At 45.5% G+C, this 23,845-nt stretch overlaps 1 protein-coding gene across 1 annotated transcript in view; it reads left to right on the forward strand.

Moving 5' to 3' along the window:
- Window positions 1-4,972: 4,972 nt before the first annotated feature.
- LOC134908925 (cytochrome P450 2C5-like) overlaps window positions 4,973-23,845 on the forward strand; it is a 127,389-nt gene continuing 108,516 nt past the window's right edge. Inside the window, exon 1 of the mRNA XM_063915179.1 lies at window positions 4,973-5,164. Coding sequence (XP_063771249.1) covers window positions 4,973-5,164 — 192 coding nt within the window. The remainder of the gene's footprint in view (window positions 5,165-23,845) is intronic.

Here is a 23,845-nt window from a genome sequence, read left to right on the forward strand (position 1 = left end):
TCCACTACCCTTTCTGTGAAGTAATTTTTCCTCAAATTTCCCCTGAGTCACCCCCCTTTCCCCCCTCCAGTCTCAGTGCATGTCCTCATGTTCTAATACTTCTCATTTGGAGAATGTTTCCCTCCTGGACTTTGTTAAAACCCTTGATATATTTGAAAGTTTCTATCATGTCCCTCCTTTCCCTTCTCTGCCCCAAACTATACATATTGAGATTTTTAGTCTTTCTGGGTATGTTTTGTGATGTAGGCCATACACCATTTTTGTTGCCCTGCTTTGTACAGTCTCTAATGTATTAATATCCTTTTGAAGATATGGCCTCCAGAACTGAACAGAATATTGTAGATGAGGCCGTACCAATGACCTATACAGTGGCATTATTCCTTTCTGCAGCTGATTCCTCTCCCAATGCAGCCAAGCATCTGACTAGCCAGATGCAGCCAAGCATCTGACTAGCCTTCCTCATTGCTTTGTTACATTGCTTACCTGCCTTTAAGTCACCTGAAACAGTGACACCTAGATCCCTTTCCTCCTCAGTAGTTTCCAGTATAGTGCTATTAATACTATATTTAGCCTTTGGCTATAGTGCTATTAATACTATATTTAGCCTTTGGCTTTTTGAGACCCAAGTGCATGATTTAGCATTTTTTGGTATTAAACTTTAATTGCCACACTCTTGACCATTCTTCTAGTCTACCTAGATTCTCAATCATTTGTTTTACCCCTCCTGGTGTGCCTATCCAGTTGCATAGCTTTGTGTCATCTGCAAAAAGGCATACTTTCCCTTTAATGCCATTTGCAATGTCACCAATAAAGATATAAAAAAGCACTGGTCCAAGTACAGATCCCTGGGGTACTCCACTGGTAACATTTCCCTCATGTGAATGCACTCCATTTACCACAACTCTCTGTTTTCTATCCTGCAAACAAGATCTTATCCATTCAATAATCCTAGTATCTAATCCCAAGATTTCAAGTTTATTGAGCAGTCTGCGATGTAGAACAGTGTCAAAAGCCTTACTAAAGTCTAGATAAGCTTTATCCACGGTTCCACCTTTATCCATCACTTTAGTCACACAGTCAAAAAAGTCAATAAGATTTGTTTGATATGGGGGTATATTCAATTGAAGTCGGATCCATTCCGACATTCATTTGTCGGAATGGATCCGACCTGGGCTATTCAATGTCATCTCAATTCGACTTTTAAAAATGTTGAATTAAGATGCGGGAGCTGAGACCGGGGAGAGCAGCGGGCAGACGGGGGAGAGCAGCGCTGCAGCAGCGGCTATATAGCTGCTGCTGTAGCACTGCTCTCCCCTGTCTGCCCGCAGCTCTCCCCCGTCTCCCCCCCCATCTCTATGCCTCTACCTGTCCCTCCTCTCCCCGTACCCGCATCACAGCCGCTGCCCACGGCAGCGTCCACCCAGCTCCAGCAAGCAAGTTCTCGCTTGCCGAAACCAGGTGGACGCTGCTGTGAGTGGCGACTGTGACATCCTCCGGTGCTGCTCTGCCCGCTGCTCTCCCGGTCTCAGGTCACTTATCTCACTTAGACTTTTTTTGTTTCGAAACACGGAAACATGGATCGGCAGCTATTCCGCTGATCCACGTGCTTTTCAACAAGTCAAATTCCTCGACTTGTCGAATAATTTGGGGTTATATTGAATAGGTCGGAACCCCTTCCGACCTAAAAAAGTCGAAAACTGACGTCTTTTCGACAGACGCCAGCTTTTGACTTCAATTGAATATACCCCATGATCTCCCCCCAGTGAATCCATGCTGTTTAATATCCTGTAAATTGCTGGTACCAGGGTCCCTCCTCCTGCGCAAGCGCCAAATCTGAAAAAAGACATTGCCTGAGGAATGGCGCAGGTAACCTGCTAGCAGAAGGGACCTGCAGAAAAAAAAAATTGTCATTGGCCCCTTTGTTTTATTAGAATGCCATTGGGACACACCCATCACTTTCTGCCTGCCAGGTCAGCCCTATGCTCGGGTGGCCTTCAAGTGGTTAATAACAGAAAATATGCTGTGCATAGGAAAAGTAATCGTATCTCACAAATGTATCTTTACTGTATATCAAATATCGGATTGGGTATGGGTGACCGGCGTTTGGGATCCCGCCGGTCACCATACCGACGCCGGGATCCCGGGGTTTAGAATACTGGCGTGTGAGGTTAGCACAACGAAGCCCCTTGCGGGCTTGGTGGCAAGCTGCACTCACAACGGGTTCTATTCCCACTCTATGGGTGTCATGGAAAGCCACCAGTGGGAATAGTCCCTGTTAGTCGGCATGTCCACTGTCGAGATTTTGAGATATCGGGATGCAGGCGGCGATAGGGTCAACCACACTTAGGTCGACAGTGTCTAGGTTGACCATTATTGATCGACAGTAAGTAGGTCGACATGGTTTTCTTGGTCGACATGGTCTCCAGGTCGACATGGCAAAAGGTCGACATGAGTTTGTTTGTTTTGTGTTTGTTGATGTTGTTTTCTCCGTAGAGTGACCGTGAACCCCAATTAGTGCGCCATATCCTCTCGCCTGGCTCGCTTCACTCGCCTCACTTCGGGCAAGGTGCCTGGCACCGCTACTGCTGCACTTGGCACAGGTTACTGTCAACAATTGTTGTCCAAATGAATCGTAAAGCATGAAAAAGTTCAAAAAATGAAGAATTTTTTTTTGAAAAAGTCATGTCGACCTTCTGTCATGTTGACCTAGAACATGTCGACCTAGAAACCATGTCGACCTACTTACTGTTGATCAATAGGGGTCAACCTAGACATTGTCGACCTAAGTGTGGTCGACCTAGAGACCGGATACCCTCTTGACCGCCGGTCACAACTACATCCTCAAATATCGTTTGTTCCCTATAAACCACAGGTTCTCAAACTCGGTCCTCAGGACCCCACACAGTGCATGTTTTGCAGGTAACCCAGCAGGTGCACAGGTGTATTAATTACTTACTGACACATTTTAAAAAGTCCACAGGTGGAGCTAATTATTTCACTTGCGATTCTGCAAGGTGATCTGCAAAACATGCACTGTGTGGGGTCTTGAGGACCGAGTTTGAGAACCTGTGCTATAAACTATTACACATATGATTGAGAATTTGAAGAGCTTTTGTTAATATATTGCAATTGGTAGTTAAAGTTTACCAGTGGTCAAATAATAGTATCAATCCAAAACTAATGGATTGCACATACACAGCTACAGTATGTGCCTTATACAAATATAAACTCTAGTGGCAGCCCTTATATTGGTTAGCTGTTTAACAATTAGGGGGAAATTCAATTAGCCACGGTAAATGTTACCATGAAAAAAACTGTCTTTGTTGCCTGAAGTTTGATTCGGACAATTCGATTAATGCCTGTTTTTTCACTGTTAATTTTAGCCACATTCATTCGAAAGCACAGGGATCTAAGAACTTATCCTGGATCCCTGTGTTTTTGCGATCGCGGCCACTAAAAAAGGACAGTTATTGGGGATTTTGTTTCTCCTGCCTCTGGACAGGTGAAAAAAAATCCCTGATTATACAGGTTGAGTATCCCATATCCAAATATTCCGAAATACGGAATATTCAGAAATACTGACTTTTTTGAGTGAGACTGAGATAGTGAAACCTTTGTTTTTTGATGGCTCAATGTACACAAACTTTGTTTAATTAATACTCAAAGTTATTAAAAATATTGTATTAAATGACCTTCAGGCTGTGTGCATAAGGTATATATGAAACATAAATGAATTGTGTGAATGTACACACACTTTGTTTAACGCACAAAGTTATAAAAAATATTGGCTAAAATGACCTTCAGGCTGTGTGTATAAGGTGTATATGTAACATAAATGAATTCTGTGCTTAGACTTAGGTCCCATCACCATAATATCTCATTATGGTATGCAATTATTCCAAAATACGGAAAAATCCGATATCCAAAATTCCTCTGGTCCCAAGCATTTTGGATAAAGGATACTCAACCTGTACCGGCTGTTGGTATCAACTGAATTACCATCCCACCCCATCCCAGGGATCAGATAACTGAATTCCCCCTTAGACTTTATTATTATTACTACAAGAATTAGATAATGAGTTGCTAATAATAATAATGATAATAATTTTATTTATATGGCTCTCTTTCTCCAATAGGACTCAAGGCGCTTAACAGATACATAGCATAATATAGTACAGAAAACAATGAAGTACAGAACAGCTTTTCATAAAATACAGAAGCATGTAGATACTAAAGGGACATTACGGAAATGCTGAGTAAAAAGGAAAGTCTTGAGTCTACTTTTGAAGGATTCTATAGTTGGCGCTCTCGCACTGTGCGGGAAAGTGAGTTCCATAGAGTCGGAGCCGAATGACTAAAAGCTCCACCCCCAGATGAATTACGGCAGATTCTAGGTACTGCTAAAAGTCCTTCATCTACAGATCGCAGTAATCGAGTGGGGCAGTATGGGGTCAGAAGCTGCTTCAGGTACCTGAATAATATGGGACATATAATTTCCCTATAAATGGGATGCTAGCTGTGGACCCACCAACCGAGTGGGAATACTCTGCATGTATCGGGATGACATGCGTCGGTACAGTATTTCACCGGTTGGGCTCCTGAAACGCTGAGATCCTGACAGCCAGTATATTGACTGTATCCAGGTAATATGGCTAATAATAAAATTAAATAATAAATATTGAAATCACTGTTTTACCAGTGCAGGGAAAAGTGGCGCAGATCCCACAAGTGAAAATCCTAAAATTAATGTAAAAGGAAAGAAAGTACAGAAGGAAATTCCCACACGTCAGCATGATATTTGTTTGTTAAAAAGTCTATTGTTCTTTAGTCCTTTGCCTATGTACAGTATAGTCCCCTTGAAGCTTCTTATTAGCATCAGACAACTTGCATTCAATTAATTGTCTTATTGCTTCCATGTACATTGCTTACGTATACACTTTATTATCTGACAGGAGAAAGCTTTGCCGACACCATGACTATCACTGACCCAGTCACAATACTGTCTATTATCCTATGTATTTTGGTGGCGATACTTTACTATGGATGCAGCAGAAACCATTGCAGAAACCATTGTCACAATCTCCCTCCTGGTCCCACGCCATTACCTATCATCGGAAACATCCACATTCTAAACTTTAAAAGACCTTATGAAACTCTACACCAGGTAATACTCAGTTTACTATAATACACCTACTGTAATGAAGGGGTAAATTATAGTCTGTTTCTACACTGATACATGTAATGGAATAAGGTATAATAGTACTGCAGAAATAAAAAGGTCATTGGGCAATGTGACTATACATCTGAATTGCTGGAATGATTGATTGTCAGGAATATCTGTTTATTTGATCACATTGTATCTAGTGGATATAACTCTGCATTTTAATGATTAGTGTCATAGAACATAAGGAGTAATGTCCTGACACTATGGGGTCCACAACGCCTCCCACTGGCAGCCATATCTCACCTTGGTCCAGCGTTACTGTAAGTGATACATATAGCCAAGTCTAATAGGCTCAGTCCCTAAGATGTCAGTCCTCTGTCAGTGGTGCCTTGGTTAAAAGCAATCAGCAGTATTAGGCTCCATTTTGTACCCTGGATTAAAGTTGTATGATTGGGTTGGGTATGAGTGACCGGCGGTCAAGAGACCGCCAGTCACAATACCGATGGCGGGATCCCAACACCAGCTGAAATACCGGCAGTCGTGACTCCACGCCACCACGCGGAGGGGAATAGAACCCAAAGGTCCACATGCTGCGCTCATCGCCGGGATTCCGGCTGTCAGGCTCCTGACCGCCCGGATCTCATACTGATCCCCCATAAACAACACAGAGATGTGGAAAATGAGGCCACTGTCTGCCCATCTATTATATAGGTGGGCATATAGGCATTGAAAGGCATATTTATCACAGTTTACAAATAAATTGCGGTTATAATGTGAAAAATATAGTCAATGCGATATATGAATAAATCAAAACAATGCATTAAAAATTGCATGCAGGGACAGAGCTTCTCTGTGACCCCGGTCAACTGATCTGTGCGGTCAACTGAGATTCTGGACAGGAATTTCACTGCATCTCAGTAACCAGGGTCACAGAAAGAGCACAATGATGAGCTGACTGGGTCACCGAGGAGCTCATTATATCACCAACACCTGTGGCGGAACTGTAAGTTTTTTTTCTATTTTTTGTCTTTATGGTCTATCAGACACATAGGCTGATCACAACCGCAGATTTCGGGCTCTGCTCTGCCTGTCTGCATGCAGGAAGAGGATAGCAGAAGTAGGGAAAATTGTTCAAAGCCCTAATAATCCCATCTGACGATGGTGTTTTTATTACAGGTTCCCCTCCAAACCTAAACCCACCCACCCCCAACCCTGGTCCAATTTTATTTCAGAATGTCATGAAGCAATGAATGCCGTGCTTACCGCTGCGGCTCGCCATCAGGCTCTGGCGGGTAACCGGCGGCAGCAGGGACGGAGGAGGTGGCCCACGTGATATACAACTCCTGGTCCGCTGCCGGCCACGGGACAGGGCGCCTCCATTAACACCAGCGGTCAAATGATTCTGCTGGCCAATCGCCACAGCCGTCAGCCATGTGACCTCCTGCTCCAATAGGAGTGGGGCAGGAGGTATAAAGAAAGTGTTAGACATTGTCTCTGTGCCTGAATATCATCGCTCCCCAGCATCGTATACAGGCTCATGCTGTGTCTAACCTGTGGACTTTGTGCTACCAGTCTCACTGGTAACCAGCCCGGTAACTCAGTAAACTACCAGTCATGCCAGTAACCAGCTCAGTAACTTAGTACACTACCAATCATGCTGGTAACCAGCCCAGTAACTAAGTACACTACCAGTTTCACCGGTAACAAGCCCGGTATTCCAGTGTGCTACCAGTTTCACCAGTAACCAGCCTGGTATTCCAGTTCGCTACCAGTATAACTGGTACCCAGCCCAGTTCAATTGTGCATTACCAGACTTACTGGTACCAAGCCCGGTTTCCAGTACGCTACCAGTATAACCGGTACCCAGCCTAGTTCCATTGTGCATTACCAGCCTCACCGGTACCCAGCCTGGTTTTCCAGTATGCTTCCAGTATAACCAGTACCCATTCCGGTTCCATTGTGTGTTACCAGTCTCACCGGTATCCAGCCTCATTTCTAGTATGCTATCAGTATAACCGGTACCCAGCCCAGTTCCATTGTGTGCTACCAGACTCACTGGTACCCAGCTCGGTTTCTAGTATGCTAACCAAATACTGGTAACCAGCCTGGCTTCCTGAGCGCTACCTGTATCTCCAGCACCCAGTCTGGTGCTCAGCTCCATTATCTGTAACAACCTGCGACCATACGCTACAGGTTCGTCAGTGTATCTGCATGAGGAGAACTTACATCTGGCCCTCATTACTCAGGTCAAGCACTAGCTACACTCCAAAACCATCGGAGAGATCCCAGAGTACTCAAACACCCAGTATTTCTGACAGTAATTCTGAAACATATTGCACTTCCCATTATAAGTATGGGAATTGTGATTTGCTTATTTAAACAATGCAAATGAAAGGCATTGGAGAAGTTTTTTTTATAAAAACTTGTCTAAAATCCCTTTGATACATTTAAATAATTCTAAAAAAATGTGTAAAAAGTGTGAAAACACCAATTTTCACATTAGTTTAGTAACAAAAAAAAAAAGATTGATAAGTATGCCCCTACTGTAAGTCATTTAATTTCAGCAGCTCTACGGTAAGTCTCATTTCAATGTTCTGTTGTCTTTTAACCAATGGATTATGTGGAATCAAAACAAACACAGAATATGAGAGTAGGCATGAATTTCATGATACCACTACAGAGGCAGATGCAGAATTTCTAGAGTGGGGTTTCCAAATCAGTGGTGCAAGAAGAAAAAAAATCCTAGTGGTACTGTGTGTGCACGCCAAAGGCACGTGCCAAAAAATGGGTGTGGCCACATGCCACATGGGGAGTTGCCAATGAAAATGGGGGCGTGATACACAATAGTGCAGTGCCAGATACACATGTGCTCCCAATAGTGCCAGATACACATATGCCTCCAGTAGTGCAGTGACAGATACACATATACCTCACAGTGCCAGATAGCCCCCCACAGTGCCAGATACAAATATGCCACCCTAGTGCCAGATACACATATGCCCCCACTGTGCTAGATACACATATGCACCCACTGTGCCAGATATGCCCCTACAGTGCCAGATACACATATGCCCCTACAGTGCCAGATATGCCCCCACTGTGACACATACAAATATGACCCCACAGTGTCAGATACACATATGCCCCTAAAGTGCCAGATATGCCCCCCACCGTGCCAGATACACATATGCTCCCAATAGTGCCAGATACACATATGCCTCCAGTAGTGCAGTGCCAGATACACATATACCTCACAATGCCAGATAGCCCCCCACAGTGCCAGATACAAATATGCCCCCCTAGTTCCAGATACACATATGCCCCACTGTGCTAGAGACACATATGCCCCCACTGTTCCAGATATGCCCCCACAGTGCCAGATACACATATGCCCCTACAGTGCCAGATATGCCGCCACTGTGACACATACAAATATGACCCCACAGTGTCAGATACACATATGCCCCCAAAGTGCCAGATATGCCCTAACAGTGCCAGATATGCCCCCACTGTGCCAGATACACATATGCCCCCCAATAGTACCAGATACACATATGCCCCCAGTAGTGCAACTGACCATTGCTGCTGCCTGGAGTCAGCTCTGCAGTGTCACTGTGTCTGAGGAGTGCACAGCACCCGCTTCTCCTGACCCTCTACTGACCTCAGTCCGATCTCCTGTGGCGGCGTGTATCTCAAATCAGGTGCCGGTCTGTGAGCCAATCAGAGCTCATGTTCTAGCAGTGGCGGCTCCTTATTGGCTGCTGGTCTGCATGCTCTGATTGACTCATGTACCAGCGTTTGATTGTGATACACGCCGCTGCTGCCACCGGAGGGAGAGAGACTGGACTGACTGGGCAGTAGGAGGGGCAGGAGAGGAGAGGCGCATGCTGTGCTCTCCTCTCCCCAACACAGTGCAGCAAGGTGGTGGCCCGGCTGCCAATTTCTTATGGGTACGCAGTACCGCCCCGTACCGCCATACTTCCAGCACTGTTCCAAATGCTAATCCACAATCACCCACTCTGCAGAAAACTGGAGAAAGTGCAGGAATCTGGTGGAGATGTAGAATATCGTATACCGACCCCGATCATACACTATATATATGTATATATATATATACTAGTGATGTGCACTGGAAATTTTTCGGGTTTTGTGTTTTGGTTTTGGATTCAGTTCCATGACCGTGTTTTGGATTCGGACGCGTTTTGGCAAAATCTCCCTGAAATTTTTTTGTCGGGTGTGTTTTGGATTCGGGTATTTTTTTTACAAAAAACCCTCAAAAACAGCTTAAATCATAGAATTTGGGGGTCATTTTGATCCCATAGTATTATTAACCTCAATAACCATAATTTCCACTCATTTCCAGTCTATTCTGAACACCTCACACCTCACAATATTATTTTTAGTCCTAAAATTTGCACCGAGGTCGCTGGATGGCTAAGTCGACCCAAGTGGCCGACACAAACACCTGGCCCATCTAGGAGTGGCACTGCAGTGTCAGACAGGATGGCAGATTTAAAAATAGTCCCCAAACAGCACATGATGCAAAGAAAAAAAGAGGTGCAATGAGGTAGCTGTGGGACTAGTGCTTCTATCCTCATGTGAATCTGAACCACTAGCCATGAATATAGGCCAGGGCCTCAGCCGTTCCTTGCCACTACGTGTCGTAAATGGCATATTGGCAAGTTTACGCTTCTCATCAGACGCTTTTAATTTTTATTTTTGGGTCATTTTACTGAACTTTTGTAGTATACTTGACGACACAGAGGTAGAGCAATGGACTACTGTACCGTACTGCTATATATATATATACTGGTGGTCACAGCAAAATTCTGCACTGTCCTCTCCTACTATATACTGCGCACAACTAAAATGCAGCACAGGTATGGATGCATAGTATACTTGACGACACAGAGGTAGAGCAGTGGACTACTGTACCATACTGCTATATATATACTGGTGGTCACAGCAACATTCTGCATCTGCACTGTCCTCCTACTATATATACTACAATGCAGCACAGATATGGAGCGTTTTTCAGGCAGAGAACGTAGATATTTGCAGCACACTGAGCACAGATATTTGCAGCACACTGAGCACAGATATTTGCAGCACACTGAACACAAAAACTGAGAGAACGCAGCCACGTCCTCTAGCTATCATCTCCAAAGCACGAGTGAAAATGGTGGCGATGCGTGGCTCCTTATATAGAATACGAATCTCGTGAGAATCCGACAGCGGGATGATGACGTTTGGGCGCGCTCGGGTTAACCGAGCAAGGCGGGAGGATTCGAGTCTGCCTCGGAACTGTGTAAAATGGGTGAAGTTCGGGGGAGTTCGGATCCCGAGGAACCGAACCCGCTCATCACTAATATATACTGTATATATATAGGTTGCAAAGTGATTGACACTCTCCCTGCCCATAAACGACTTGCTCCGGTGCCCTCTGGAAACCAGTCATAGAAAAATACCTCTAACAAGCAGCGGCACTCGGAGACTGTCAAAGTAAGTATTTCCAATCAAAAGTGCTTTAATTCATCATGTCTAACAAACAGCCAACGTTTCGGGGCACTAACACCCCTTTGTCAAGGTGAAGCAAAAGTGAAAACATTGCATAAAACAGTACCTTTATGGATAAGAAGACCCGCCAGTGGGAAGTACAACGGAGACCGGGAGAAGGAGCTACTTCCGCCCCGGCTCCAGTGAGCAGTGTAGTAACGTAAAGGCGCTGGTCACATGATCCCGCACCGCGATGCTGATTACCTGGGTCTCCTAGCAACCCATCAGTGGACAGTTCGCATACCTCACACCATCTGTGGTGATCATGGTAACTAAGGTTACCTCAGGCAACCCGGCAGCAGGCGGACGCGGTCTTGCGCTAATAAAACCAAACTACATATAATGAAAACATAAGTATGTGCATGCAAACGTGCAATGTTAAGTACATATCTGAGACCCAATTGTATACTCACATACAATATATTAACAAAAGAAGATAAACACATTCTGATGCTGCAAGTAATTTTGTTACCATGTTGCATTGATACTATCATAGGAAGCATTGATTAAGGTATAGCACCAACAATATACGATCTATAACATTGTAAACTTTTTTTTAAAAAGACATTCCACTGTATTTTGTCATTTAGGCCCTTGGGTTTCATAGTGTCCAAGATGAACATTTATCTTGCTTCCATGCGTAGTAAATTACCGACCCGATCTCCCCCTCTTAAGCTTTTAGGAACATGGTCAATAATTTGAAACCTGAGAGCGTTAAGAGTATGACCACGTTCAACATAGTGTCTGGCTCCCAGCTGGTCGGATGGTTTGCCTGCAATGGCTGCTTTCACCGTAGATCTATGCATAGCAAAACGTTCTCAAGCATTACGTATTGTTTTGCCCACATATTGCAACTTACATGGACACGTGATCACGTAAATTATAAATGGAGTGATACAAGAAAGAACACGTCTAATGTTAAAAGACCTGCCAGTCACGCAGGAGGAAAACAAAGTTCCTACACTCAAATATTTGCAAGTTTCACAACCGAGGCATCTGTTGAGGTCTTAGACAAAAAAGTTGCGGAAGATATATTATCAAATCTTGTGACATCCGTGTGTACCACCAGGTCCTACATACTTTTTCCTCTGGTATGGCACACCATATGGCACTGTTTTCACTTTTGCTTCACCTTGACAAAGGGCTGTTAGTGCCCCGAAACGTCGGCTGGTTGTTATATATGTATAACATATCAGACAGTGTCCTTTTGTCTTTTTATGAAGAGCTGTGAGTGCCGCCCACTGTGTATGTATGTATGTATATATATATACATATATATATATATATATATATATATTGCACATTACAGCAGTGGTTCCCAAACTTTTTTGAGCCACGGTGCCCTAGAGCAACAGAATTTCTTTCAGGGCACTCCTAGGCCAAAGGTTTCTTATTGGGAAATTTAGAAATATTAAATTAAGTCAAAGTTTGTTTCTCACTCATCCTTAGGTTCAATTGTGTGGTGAGAGATAAGATTTGATTGTCCACATATTTTATGATTGGCAGCCACCTGCACTGGTTTTACCTATTACATTGACCATAATTAATTTGATTTGGTCCTGGACCATAAACCCGAGGCACCCCTGCAAGTTCTCTGAGGCACCTCCAGGGTTCTGCGGCACACAGTTTGAGAACCACTGCCATAGATTATTTATGAAAGCTTCAAAACTAAAATACAGGGGATTGTTGGGTTACAGTAATACTAGTTCATTTAAATTGTGATGTCATTCGGAGATATAAAGGAGTAGCCAAACACTCCTGTAAGATATTGAAACAAACCTTGTGCCAGCATAAGATAGTAAATAGTGACTGTGAGGTACAAAATAACAAGGCGGATTTTAGCAATATACATTTTCAAAACTTCGAATGCCTTAGCTACTGTACTACATTATGTTGATTCATACTTGCCGACTTCTTTAATCTCCTCTCCGGGAGATGCCCGAAGAGGGAAAGCAGGTGGGCGGTGCTGAGGATGGAGCCGAGCTAATGACATCATTAGGCCCCGCCCACACACAGGGAAAAGTATGGGATTGGGTGATATTTGCATAGGAGGTGGAGCTGAAATGACGCAATTAGCATATAATTGCATCATGAGTAGGGAGGCCAATCCCGGGATCGGGATCGGCGGGATCCCGGGATTTGGGCCCAAAAATGCCGGGATTTGAATCCCGGGATTGGAGCCTCCAATCCCGGGATTCAAGGGATTACAGTGCGCATGTGCGGGAGGGTTGGAAGCGGCGCGGGAGGGCGGGTGGGTGTAAGTAATAACACTTACTATCAGGCGGCCGCGGCAGCCATGGACATGCTGAACGCAGCGGCAATTCAAATGAAGCGCCGGCCGCCAGCCAATCAGAGCTGGCGGACCGGCAGCCAATCAGGGAAGCTGCCGCAGCAGCCAATCAGGAGCGACTGCTGCGGCAGCTTCCCTGATTGGCTGCCGGTCCGCCAGCTCTGGTTGGCTAGCGGCCGGCGCTTCATTTGAAATGCCGCCGCGTTCAGTGTGTCCATGGCGGCCGCGGCCGCCCGCCTACTAGTAAGTGTTATTACTTACTAGAGATGAGCGCCTGAAATTTTTCGGGTTTTGTGTTTTGGTTTTGGGTTCGGTTCCGCGGCCGTGTTTTGGGTTCGAACGCGTTTTGGCAAAACCTCACCGAATTATTTTTGTCGGATTCGGGTGTGTTTTGGATTCGGGTGTTTTTTTCCAAAAACACTAAAAAACAGCTTAAATCATAGAATTTGGGGGTCATTTTGATCCCAAAGTATTATTAACCTCAAAAACCATAATTTACACTCATTTTCAGTCTATTCTGAATACCTCACACCTCACAATATTATTTTTAGTCCTAAAATTTGCACCGAGGTCGCTGTGTGAGTAAGATAAGCGACCCTAGTGGCCGACACAAACACCGGGCCCATCTAGGAGTGGCACTGCAGTGTCACGCAGGATGTCCCTTCCAAAAAACCCTCCCCAAACAGCACATGACGCAAAGAAAAAAAGAGGCGCAATGAGGTAGCTGTGTGAGTAAGATTAGCGACCCTAGTGGCCGACACAAACACCGGGCCCATCTAGGAGTGGCACTGCAGTGTCACGCAGGATGTCCCTTCCAAAAAACCCTCCCCAAACAGCACATGACGCAAAGAAAAAAAGAGGCTTTTTACTGATATTTGGTGTTTTGGATTTGACATGCTCTGTACTATGACATTGGGCATCGGCCTTGGCAGACGACGTTGCTGGCATTTCATCGTCTCGGCCATGACTAGTGGCAGCAGCTTCAGCACGAGGTGGAAGTGGATCTTGATCTTTCCCTAATTTTGGAACCTCAACTTTTTTGTTCTCCATATTTTATAGGCAGAACTAAAAGGCACCTCAGGTAAACAATGGAGATGGATGGATTGGATACTAGTATACAATTATGGACGGACTGCCACGGTTAGGTGGTATAAAAAAACCACGGTTAGGTGGTATATATTATAATAATAATACAATTATGGATGGACGGACTGCCTGCCGACTGCCGACACAGAGGTAGCCACAGCCGTGAACTACCGCACTGTACACTGGTTGATAAAGAGATAGTAGTATACTCGTAACAACTAGTATGACACTATGACGACGGTATAAAGAATGAAAAAAAAACCACGGTTAGGTGGTATATATTATAATAATAATACAATTATGGATGGACGGACTGCCTGCCGACTGCCGACACAGAGGTAGCCACAGCCGTGAACTACCGCACTGTACACTGGTTGATAAAGAGATAGTAGTATACTCGTAACAACTAGTATGACACTATGACGACGGTATAAAGAATGAAAAAAAAACCACGGTTAGGTGGTATATATTATAATAATAATACAATTATGGATGGACGGACTGCCTGCCGACTGCCGACACAGAGGTAGCCACAGCCGTGAACTACCGCACTGTACACTGGTTGATAAAGAGATAGTAGTATACTCGTAACAACTAGTATGACACTATGACGACGGTATAAAGAATGAAAAAAAAACCACGGTTAGGTGGTAGGTATATAATAATAAATAATACAATTCTGGTCGGACGGACTGCCTGCCGTGTGCCGACACAGAGGTAGCCACAGCCGTGAACTACCGCACTGTACACTGGTTGATAAAGAGATAGTAGTATACTCGTAACAATTAGGATGACACTATGACGGTATAAAGAATGAAAAAAAAACCACGGTTAGGTGGTAGGTATATAATAATAAATAATACAATTCTGGTCGGACGGACTGCCTGCCGTGTGCCGACACAGAGGTAGCCACAGCCGTGAACTACCGCACTGTACACTGGTTGATAAAGAGATAGTAGTATACTCGTAACAATTAGGATGACACTATGACGGTATAAAGAATGAAAAAAAAACCACGGTTAGGTGGTAGGTATATAATAATAAATAATACAATTCTGGTCGGACGGACTGCCTGCCGTGTGCCGACACAGAGGTAGCCACAGCCGTGAACTACCGCACTGTACACTGGTTGATAAAGAGATAGTAGTATACTCGTAACAATTAGGATGACACTATGACGGTATAAAGAATGAAAAAAAAACCACGGTTAGGTGGTAGGTATATAATAATAAATAATACAATTCTGGTCGGACGGACTGCCTGCCGTGTGCCGACACAGAGGTAGCCACAGCCGTGAACTACCGCACTGTACACTGGTTGATAAAGAGATAGTAGTATACTCGTAACAATTAGGATGACACTATGACGGTATAAAGAATGAAAAAAAAACCACGGTTAGGTGGTAGGTATATAATAATAAATAATACAATTCTGGTCGGACGGACTGCCTGCCGTGTGCCGACACAGAGGTAGCCACAGCCGTGAACTACCGCACTGTACACTGGTTGATAAAGAGATAGTAGTATACTCGTAACAATTAGGATGACACTATGACGGTATAAAGAATGAAAAAAAAACCACGGTTAGGTGGTAGGTATATAATAATAAATAATACAATTCTGGTCGGACGGACTGCCTGCCGTGTGCCGACACAGAGGTAGCCACAGCCGTGAACTACCGCACTGTACACTGGTTGATAAAGAGATAGTAGTATACTCGTAACAATTAGGATGACACTATGACGGTATAAAGAATGAAAAAAAAACCACGGTTAGGTGGTAGGTATATAATAATAAATAATACAATTCTGGTCGGACGGACTGCCTGCCGTGTGCCGACACAGAGGTAGCCACAGCCGTGAACTACCGCACTGTACACTGGTTGATAAAGAGATAGTAGTATACTCGTAACAATTAGGATGACACTATGACGGTATAAAGAATGAAAAAAAAACCACGGTTAGGTGGTAGGTATATAATAATAAATAATACAATTCTGGTCGGACGGACTGCCTGCCGTGTGCCGACACAGAGGTAGCCACAGCCGTGAACTACCGCACTGTACTGTGTCTGCTGCTAATATAGACTGGTTGATATTTAAAGAGATATTAGTAGTATACAACAATACTATACTGGTGGTCAGGCACTGGTCACCACTCCTGCAGCAAAAGTGTGCACTGTTAATTAATATAATTGTACTCCTGGCTCCTGCTAACAACCTGCAGTGCTCCCCAGTCTCCCCCACAATTAATTATAAGCTTTTAATTTATACATTGATGACTGTGCAGCACACTGGGCTGAGCTGAGTGCACACAGACTGAGTCACACTGTGTGACTGACTGTGCTGTGTATCGTTTTTTTTTTCAGGCAGAGAACGGATATAGCAGAGAGAAGTGAACGGATATATTATATTAAATAAAAGTTAACTAGCAACTGCACTGGTCACTGACTGTGGTAAACTAACTCTGTCTGCGACTCTGCACAATCTCTCTCTATCTAATCTATCTATCTCTATTCTAATGGAGAGGACGCCAGACACGTCCTCTCCCTATCAATCTCAATGCACGAGTGAAAATGGCGGCGACGCGCGGCTCCTTATATAGAATCCGAGTCTCGCGATAGAATCCGAGCCTCGCGAGAATCCGACAGCGTCATGATGACGTTCGGGCGCGCTCGGGTTAACCGAGCAAGGCGGGAAGATCCGAGTCGCTCGGACCCGTGGAAAAAAAAGTGAAGTTCGTGCGGGTTCGGATTCAAAGAAACCGAACCCGCTCATCTCTATTACTTACACTCTCCCTCCCGCGCCGCTACCAACCCTCCCGCACCACTACCTACACCCACCCTCCCGCACCGCTACTTACCCCCATAGGTGTGCGCAGACACTGACAGGCGGGTGCCGCTCCGGACTTCCCCCAACCCCTCCACGGCACGGCATTATAGTGTTCTCTCACCTCCCCTGGCCTTGACATAGACTGCTTACCTGGGCCGCCCAGGTGAGCAGTCTATATCCAGGACAAGGGAGGTGAGAGAACACTATAATGCTGTGCCGTGGAGGGGGGGGGAGTCCGGAGCGGCACCCGCCTGTCGGTGTTTGCGCACACCTATGCCTACCCCCTCCCTACCTCCCGCACCGCTACCTACCCCCTCCCTACCTCCCGCACCGCTACCTACACCCTCCCTCCAGCGCTGCTCCCTACATCTTTCACTGGTTCCTACTGCAATCCCGGGATTGACCGTTTTTCAATCCCGAATCCCGGGATTGAAAAAACGGCCCGGGATTGACCTCCCTAATCATGAGGCTCCACCCCCTCTGCCAGGTCCGCAATTTCACCGTATTATTATTAGAGATGAGCGGGTTCGGTTTCTCTGAATCCGAACCCGCCAGAACTTCATGTTTTTTTTCACTGGTCCGAGCGACTCGGATCTTCCCGCCTTGCTCGGTTAACCCGAGCGCGCCCCGAACGTCATCATGACGCTGTCGGATTCTCGCGAGGCTCGGATTCTATCGCGAGATTTGGATTCTATATAAGGAGCCGCGCGTCGCCGCCATTTTCACACGTGCATTGAGATTGATAGGGAGAGGACGTGGCTGGCGTCCTCTCCATTTAGATTATAAGAGACTGAGAGAGATTTACTGGAGCTGACTAGGAGGAGTACTGTTACTGTAGAAGTGTAGAGACTGAGTGGAGAGAGTTTACTAGTGAGGACAGTGCAGTTTACTTTATAATCCGTTCTCTGCCTGAAAAAAGCGATACACAGCACACAGTGACTCAGTCACATACCATATCTGTGTGCACTGCTCAGGCTCAGGCCAGTGTGCTGCATCATCTATTATCTATATATAATATTATATATATCTGTCTGACTGCTCAGCTCACACAGCTTATAATTGTGGGGGAGACCGGGGAGCACTACTGCAGTGCCAGTTATAGGTTATAGCAGGAGCCAGGAGTACATAATATATTATATAGTGAGTGACCACCAGACACACAGTGCAGTTTATTTAATATATCCGTTCTCTGCCTGAAAAAAGCGATACACACAGTGACTCAGTCAGTCACATACCATATCTGTGTGCACTGCTCAGGCTCAGGCCAGTGTGCTGCATCATCTATTATCTATATATAATATTATATATATCTGTCTGACTGCTCAGCTCACACAGCTTATAATTGTGGGGGAGACTGGGGAGCACTACTGCAGTGCCAGTTATAGGTTATAGCAGGAGCCAGGAGTACATAATATATTATATAGTGAGTGACCACCAGACACACAGTGCAGTTTATTTAATATATCCGTTCTCTGCCTGAAAAAAGCGATACACACAGTGACTCAGTCAGTCACATACCATATCTGTGTGCACTGCTCAGGCTCAGGCCAGTGTGCTGCATCATCTATTATCTATATATAATATTATATATATCTGTCTGACTGCTCAGCTCACACAGCTTATAATTGTGGGGGAGACTGGGGAGCACTACTGCAGTGCCAGTTATAGGTTATAGCAGGAGCCAGGAGTACATAATATATTATATAGTGAGTGACCACCAGACACACAGTGCAGTTTATTTAATATATCCGTTCTCTGCCTGAAAAAAGCGATACACACAGTGACTCAGTCAGTCACATACCATATCTGTGTGCACTGCTCAGGCTCAGGCCAGTGTGCTGCATCATCTATATATATTATATATCTGTCTGACTGCTCAGCTCACACAGCTTATAATTGTGGGGGAGACTGGGGAGCACTACTGCAGTGCCAGTTATAGGTTATAGCAGGAGCCAGGAGTACATATTATATTAAAATTAAACAGTGCACACTTTTGCTGCAGGAGTGCCACTGCCAGTGTGACTGACCAGTGACCTGACCACACTGACCACCAGTATAGTTAGTAGTATACTTATATTGTGATTGCCTGAAAAAGTTAAACACTCGTCGTGTGACTTCACTTGTGTGTTTTTTTTTTTTTATTCTATAAAAATAAAACTCATTCTGCTGACAGACAGTGTCCAGCAGGTCCGTCATTATATAATATATAATATATACCTGTCCGGCTGCAGTAGTGATATATATATATTTTTTATATAATTTATCATCCAGTCGCAGCAGACACAGTACGGTAGTTCACGGCTGTGGCTACCTCTGTGTCTCTGCACTCGGCAGGCAGTCCGTCCATAATTGTAATACCACCTAACCGTGGATTTTTTTCATTCTTCTTTATACATACATAGTTACATAGACATCTTCTCTTTATCAACCAGTCTATATTAGCTGCAGACACAGTACAGTACGGTAGTTCACGGCTGTGGCTACCTCTGTGTCTGCACTCGGCAGGCAGTCCGTCCATAATTGTATACCACCTAACCGTGGTTTTTTTTCATTCTTCTTTATACATACATAGTTACATAGACATCTTCTCTTTATCAACCAGTCTATATTAGCTGCAGACACAGTACAGTACGGTAGTTCACGGCTGTGGCTACCTCTGTGTCTGCACTCGGCAGGCAGTCCGTCCATAATTGTATACCACCTAACCGTGGATTTTTTTCAGTCTTCTTTATACATACATAGTTACATAGACATCTTCTCTTTATCAACCAGTCTATATTAGCTGCAGACACAGTACAGTACGGTAGTTCACGGCTGTGGCTACCTCTGTGTCTGCAGTCGGCAGGCAGTCCATAATTGTATACTAGTATCCATCTCCATTGTTTACCTGAGGTGCCTTTTAGTTGTGCCTATTAAAATATGGAGAACAAAAATGTTGAGGTTCCAAAATTAGGGAAAGATCAAGATCCACTTCCACCTCGTGCTGAAGCTGCTGCCACTAGTCATGGCCGAGACGATGAAATGCCAGCAACGTCGTCTGCCAAGGCCGATGCCCAATGTCATAGTACAGAGCATGTCAAATCCAAAACACCAAATATCAGAAAAAAAAGGACTCCAAAACCTAAAATAAAATTGTCGGAGGAGAAGCGTAAACTTGCCAATATGCCATTTACCACACGGAGTGGCAAGGAACGGCTGAGGCCCTGGCCTATGTTCATGGCTAGTGGTTCAGCTTCACATGAGGATGGAAGCACTCAGCCTCTCGCTAGAAAAATGAAAAGACTCAAGCTGGCAAAAGCAGCACAGCAAAGAACTGTGCATTCTTCGAAATCCCAAATCCACAAGGAGAGTCCAATTGTGTCGGTTGCGATGCCTGACCTTCCCAACACTGGACGTGAAGAGCATGCGCCTTCCACCATTTGCACGCCCCCTGCAAGTGCTGGAAGGAGCACCCGCAGTCCAGTTCCTGATAGTCAGATTGAAGATGTCAGTGTTGAAGTACACCAGGATGAGGAGGATATGGGTGTTGCAGGCGCTGGGGAGGAAATTGACCAGGAGGATTCTGATGGTGAGGTGGTTTGTTTAAGTCAGGCACCCGGGGAGACACCTGTTGTCCGTGGGAGGAATATGGCCGTTGACATGCCAGGTGAAAATACCAAAAAAATCAGCTCTTCGGTGTGGAGGTATTTCACCAGAAATGCGGACAACAGGTGTCAAGCCGTGTGTTCCCTTTGTCAAGCTGTAATAAGTAGGGGTAAGGACGTTAACCACCTCGGAACATCCTCCCTTATACGTCACCTGCAGCGCATTCATAATAAGTCAGTGACAAGTTCAAAAACTTTGGGTGACAGCGGAAGCAGTCCACTGACCAGTAAATCCCTTCCTCTTGTAACCAAGCTCACGCAAACCACCCCACCAACTCCCTCAGTGTCAATTTCCTCCTTCCCCAGGAATGCCAATAGTCCTGCAGGCCATGTCACTGGCAATTCTGACGAGTCCTCTCCTGCCTGGGATTCCTCCGATGCATCCTTGCGTGTAACGCCTACTGCTGCTGGCGCTGCTGTTGTTGCCGCTGGGAGTCGATGGTCATCCCAGAGGGGAAGTCGTAAGCCCACTTGTACTACTTCCAGTAAGCAATTGACTGTTCAACAGTCCTTTGCGAGGAAGATGAAATATCACAGCAGTCATCCTACTGCAAAGCGGATAACTGAGGCCTTGACAACTATGTTGGTGTTAGACGTGCGTCCGGTATCCGCCGTTAGTTCACAGGGAACTAGACAATTTATTGAGGCAGTGTGCCCCCGTTACCAAATACCATCTAGGTTCCACTTCTCTAGGCAGGCGATACCGAGAATGTACACGGACGTCAGAAAAAGACTCACCAGTGTCCTAAAAAATGCAGTTGTACCCAATGTCCACTTAACCACGGACATGTGGACAAGTGGAGCAGGGCAGGGTCAGGACTATGTGACTGTGACAGCCCACTGGGTAGATGTATGGACTCCCGCCGCAAGAACAGCAGCGGCGGCACCAGTAGCAGCATCTCGCAAACGCCAACTCTTTCCTAGGCAGGCTACGCTTTGTATCACCGCTTTCCAGAATACGCACACAGCTGAAAACCTCTTACGGCAACTGAGGAAGATCATCGCAGAATGGCTTACCCCAATTGGACTCTCCTGTGGATTTGTGGCATCGGACAACGCCAGCAATATTGTGTGTGCATTAAATATGGGCAAATTCCAGCACGTCCCATGTTTTGCACATACCTTGAATTTGGTGGTGCAGAATTTTTTAAAAAACGACAGGGGCGTGCAAGAGATGCTGTCGGTGGCCAGAAGAATTGCGGGACACTTTCGGCGTACAGGCACCACGTACAGAAGACTGGAGCACCACCAAAAACTACTGAACCTGCCCTGCCATCATCTGAAGCAAGAAGTGGTAACGAGGTGGAATTCAACCCTCTATATGCTTCAGAGGTTGGAGGAGCAGCAAAAGGCCATTCAAGCCTATACAATTGAGCACGATATAGGAGGTGGAATGCACCTGTCTCAAGTGCAGTGGAGAATGATTTCAACGTTGTGCAAGGTTCTGATGCCCTTTGAACTTGCCACACGTGAAGTCAGTTCAGACACTGCCAGCCTGAGTCAGGTCATTCCCCTCATCAGGCTTTTGCAGAAGAAGCTGGAGGCATTGAAGAAGGAGCTAAAAGGGAGCGATTCCGCTAGGCATGTGGGACTTGTGGATGCAGCCCTTAATTCGCTTAACAAGGATTCACGGGTGGTCAATCTGTTGAAATCAGAGCACTACATTTTGGCCACCGTGCTCGATCCTAGATTTAAAGCCTACCTTGGATCTCTCTTTCCGGCAGACACAAGTCTGCTGGGGTTGAAAGACCTGCTGGTGACAAAATTGTCAAGTCAAGCGGAACGCGACCTGTCAACATCTCCTCCTTCACATTCTCCCGCAACTGGGGGTGCGAGGAAAAGGCTCAGAATTCCGAGCCCACCCGCTGGCGGTGATGCAGGGCAGTCTGGAGCGACTGCTGATGCTGACATCTGGTCTGGACTGAAGGACCTGACAACGATTACGGACATGTCGTCTACTGTCACTGCATATGATTCTCTCAACATTGATAGAATGGTGGAGGATTATATGAGTGACCGCATCCAAGTAGGCACGTCACACAGTCCGTACTTATACTGGCAGGAAAAAGAGGCAATTTGGAGGCCCTTGCACAAACTGGCTTTATTCTACCTAAGTTGCCCTCCCACAAGTGTGTACTCCGAAAGAGTGTTTAGTGCCGCCGCTCACCTTGTCAGCAATCGGCGTACGAGGTTACATCCAGAAAATGTGGAGAAGATGATGTTCATTAAAATGAATTATAATCAATTCCTCCGCGGAGACATTGACCAGCAACAATTGCCTCCACAAAGTACACAGGGAGCTGAGATGGTGGATTCCAGTGGGGACGAATTGATAATCTGTGAGGAGGGGGATGTACACGGTGATATATCGGAGGGTGAAGATGAGGTGGACATCTTGCCTCTGTAGAGCCAGTTTGTGCAAGGAGAGATTAATTGCTTCTTTTTTGGGGGGGGTCCAAACCAACCCGTCATATCAGTCACAGTCGTGTGGCAGACCCTGTCACTGAAATGATGGGTTGGTTAAAGTGTGCATGTCCTGTTTTGTTTATACAACATAAGGGTGGGTGGGAGGGCCCAAGGACAATTCCATCTTGCAACTCTTTTTTCTTTTCTTTTTCTTTGCATCATGTGCTGATTGGGGAGGGTTTTTTGGAAGGGACATCCTGCGTGACACTGCAGTGCCACTCCTAGATGGGCCCGGTGTTTGTGTCGGCCACTAGGGTCGCTAATCTTACTCACACAGTCAGCTACCTCATTGCGCCTCTTTTTTTCTTTGCGTCATGTGCTGTTTGGGGAGGGTTTTTTGGAAGGGACATCCTGCGTGACACTGCAGTGCCACTCATAGATGGGCCCGGTGTTTGTGTCGGCCACTAGGGTCGCTAATCTTACTCACACAGCTACCTCATTGCGCCTCTTTTTTTCTTTGCGTCATGTGCTGTTTGGGGAGGGTTTTTTGGAAGGGACATCCTGCGTGACACTGCAGTGCCACTCCTAGATGGGCCCGGTGTTTGTGTCGGCCACTAGGGTCGCTAATCTTACTCACACAGCTACCTCATTGCGCCTCTTTTTTTCTTTGCGTCATGTGCTGTTTGGGGAGGGTTTTTTGGAAGGGCCATCCTGCGTGACACTGCAGTGCCACTCCTAGATGGGCCCGGTGTTTGTGTCGGCCACTAGGGTCGCTAATCTTACTCACACAGCTACCTCATTGCGCCTCTTTTTTTCTTTGCGTCATGTGCTGTTTGGGGAGGGTTTTTTGGAAGGGACATCCTGCGTGAC

Source organism: Pseudophryne corroboree, chromosome 4, assembly GCF_028390025.1.
Source record: "Pseudophryne corroboree isolate aPseCor3 chromosome 4, aPseCor3.hap2, whole genome shotgun sequence".
Classification (NCBI taxonomy): Eukaryota; Metazoa; Chordata; class Amphibia; order Anura; family Myobatrachidae; genus Pseudophryne; species Pseudophryne corroboree.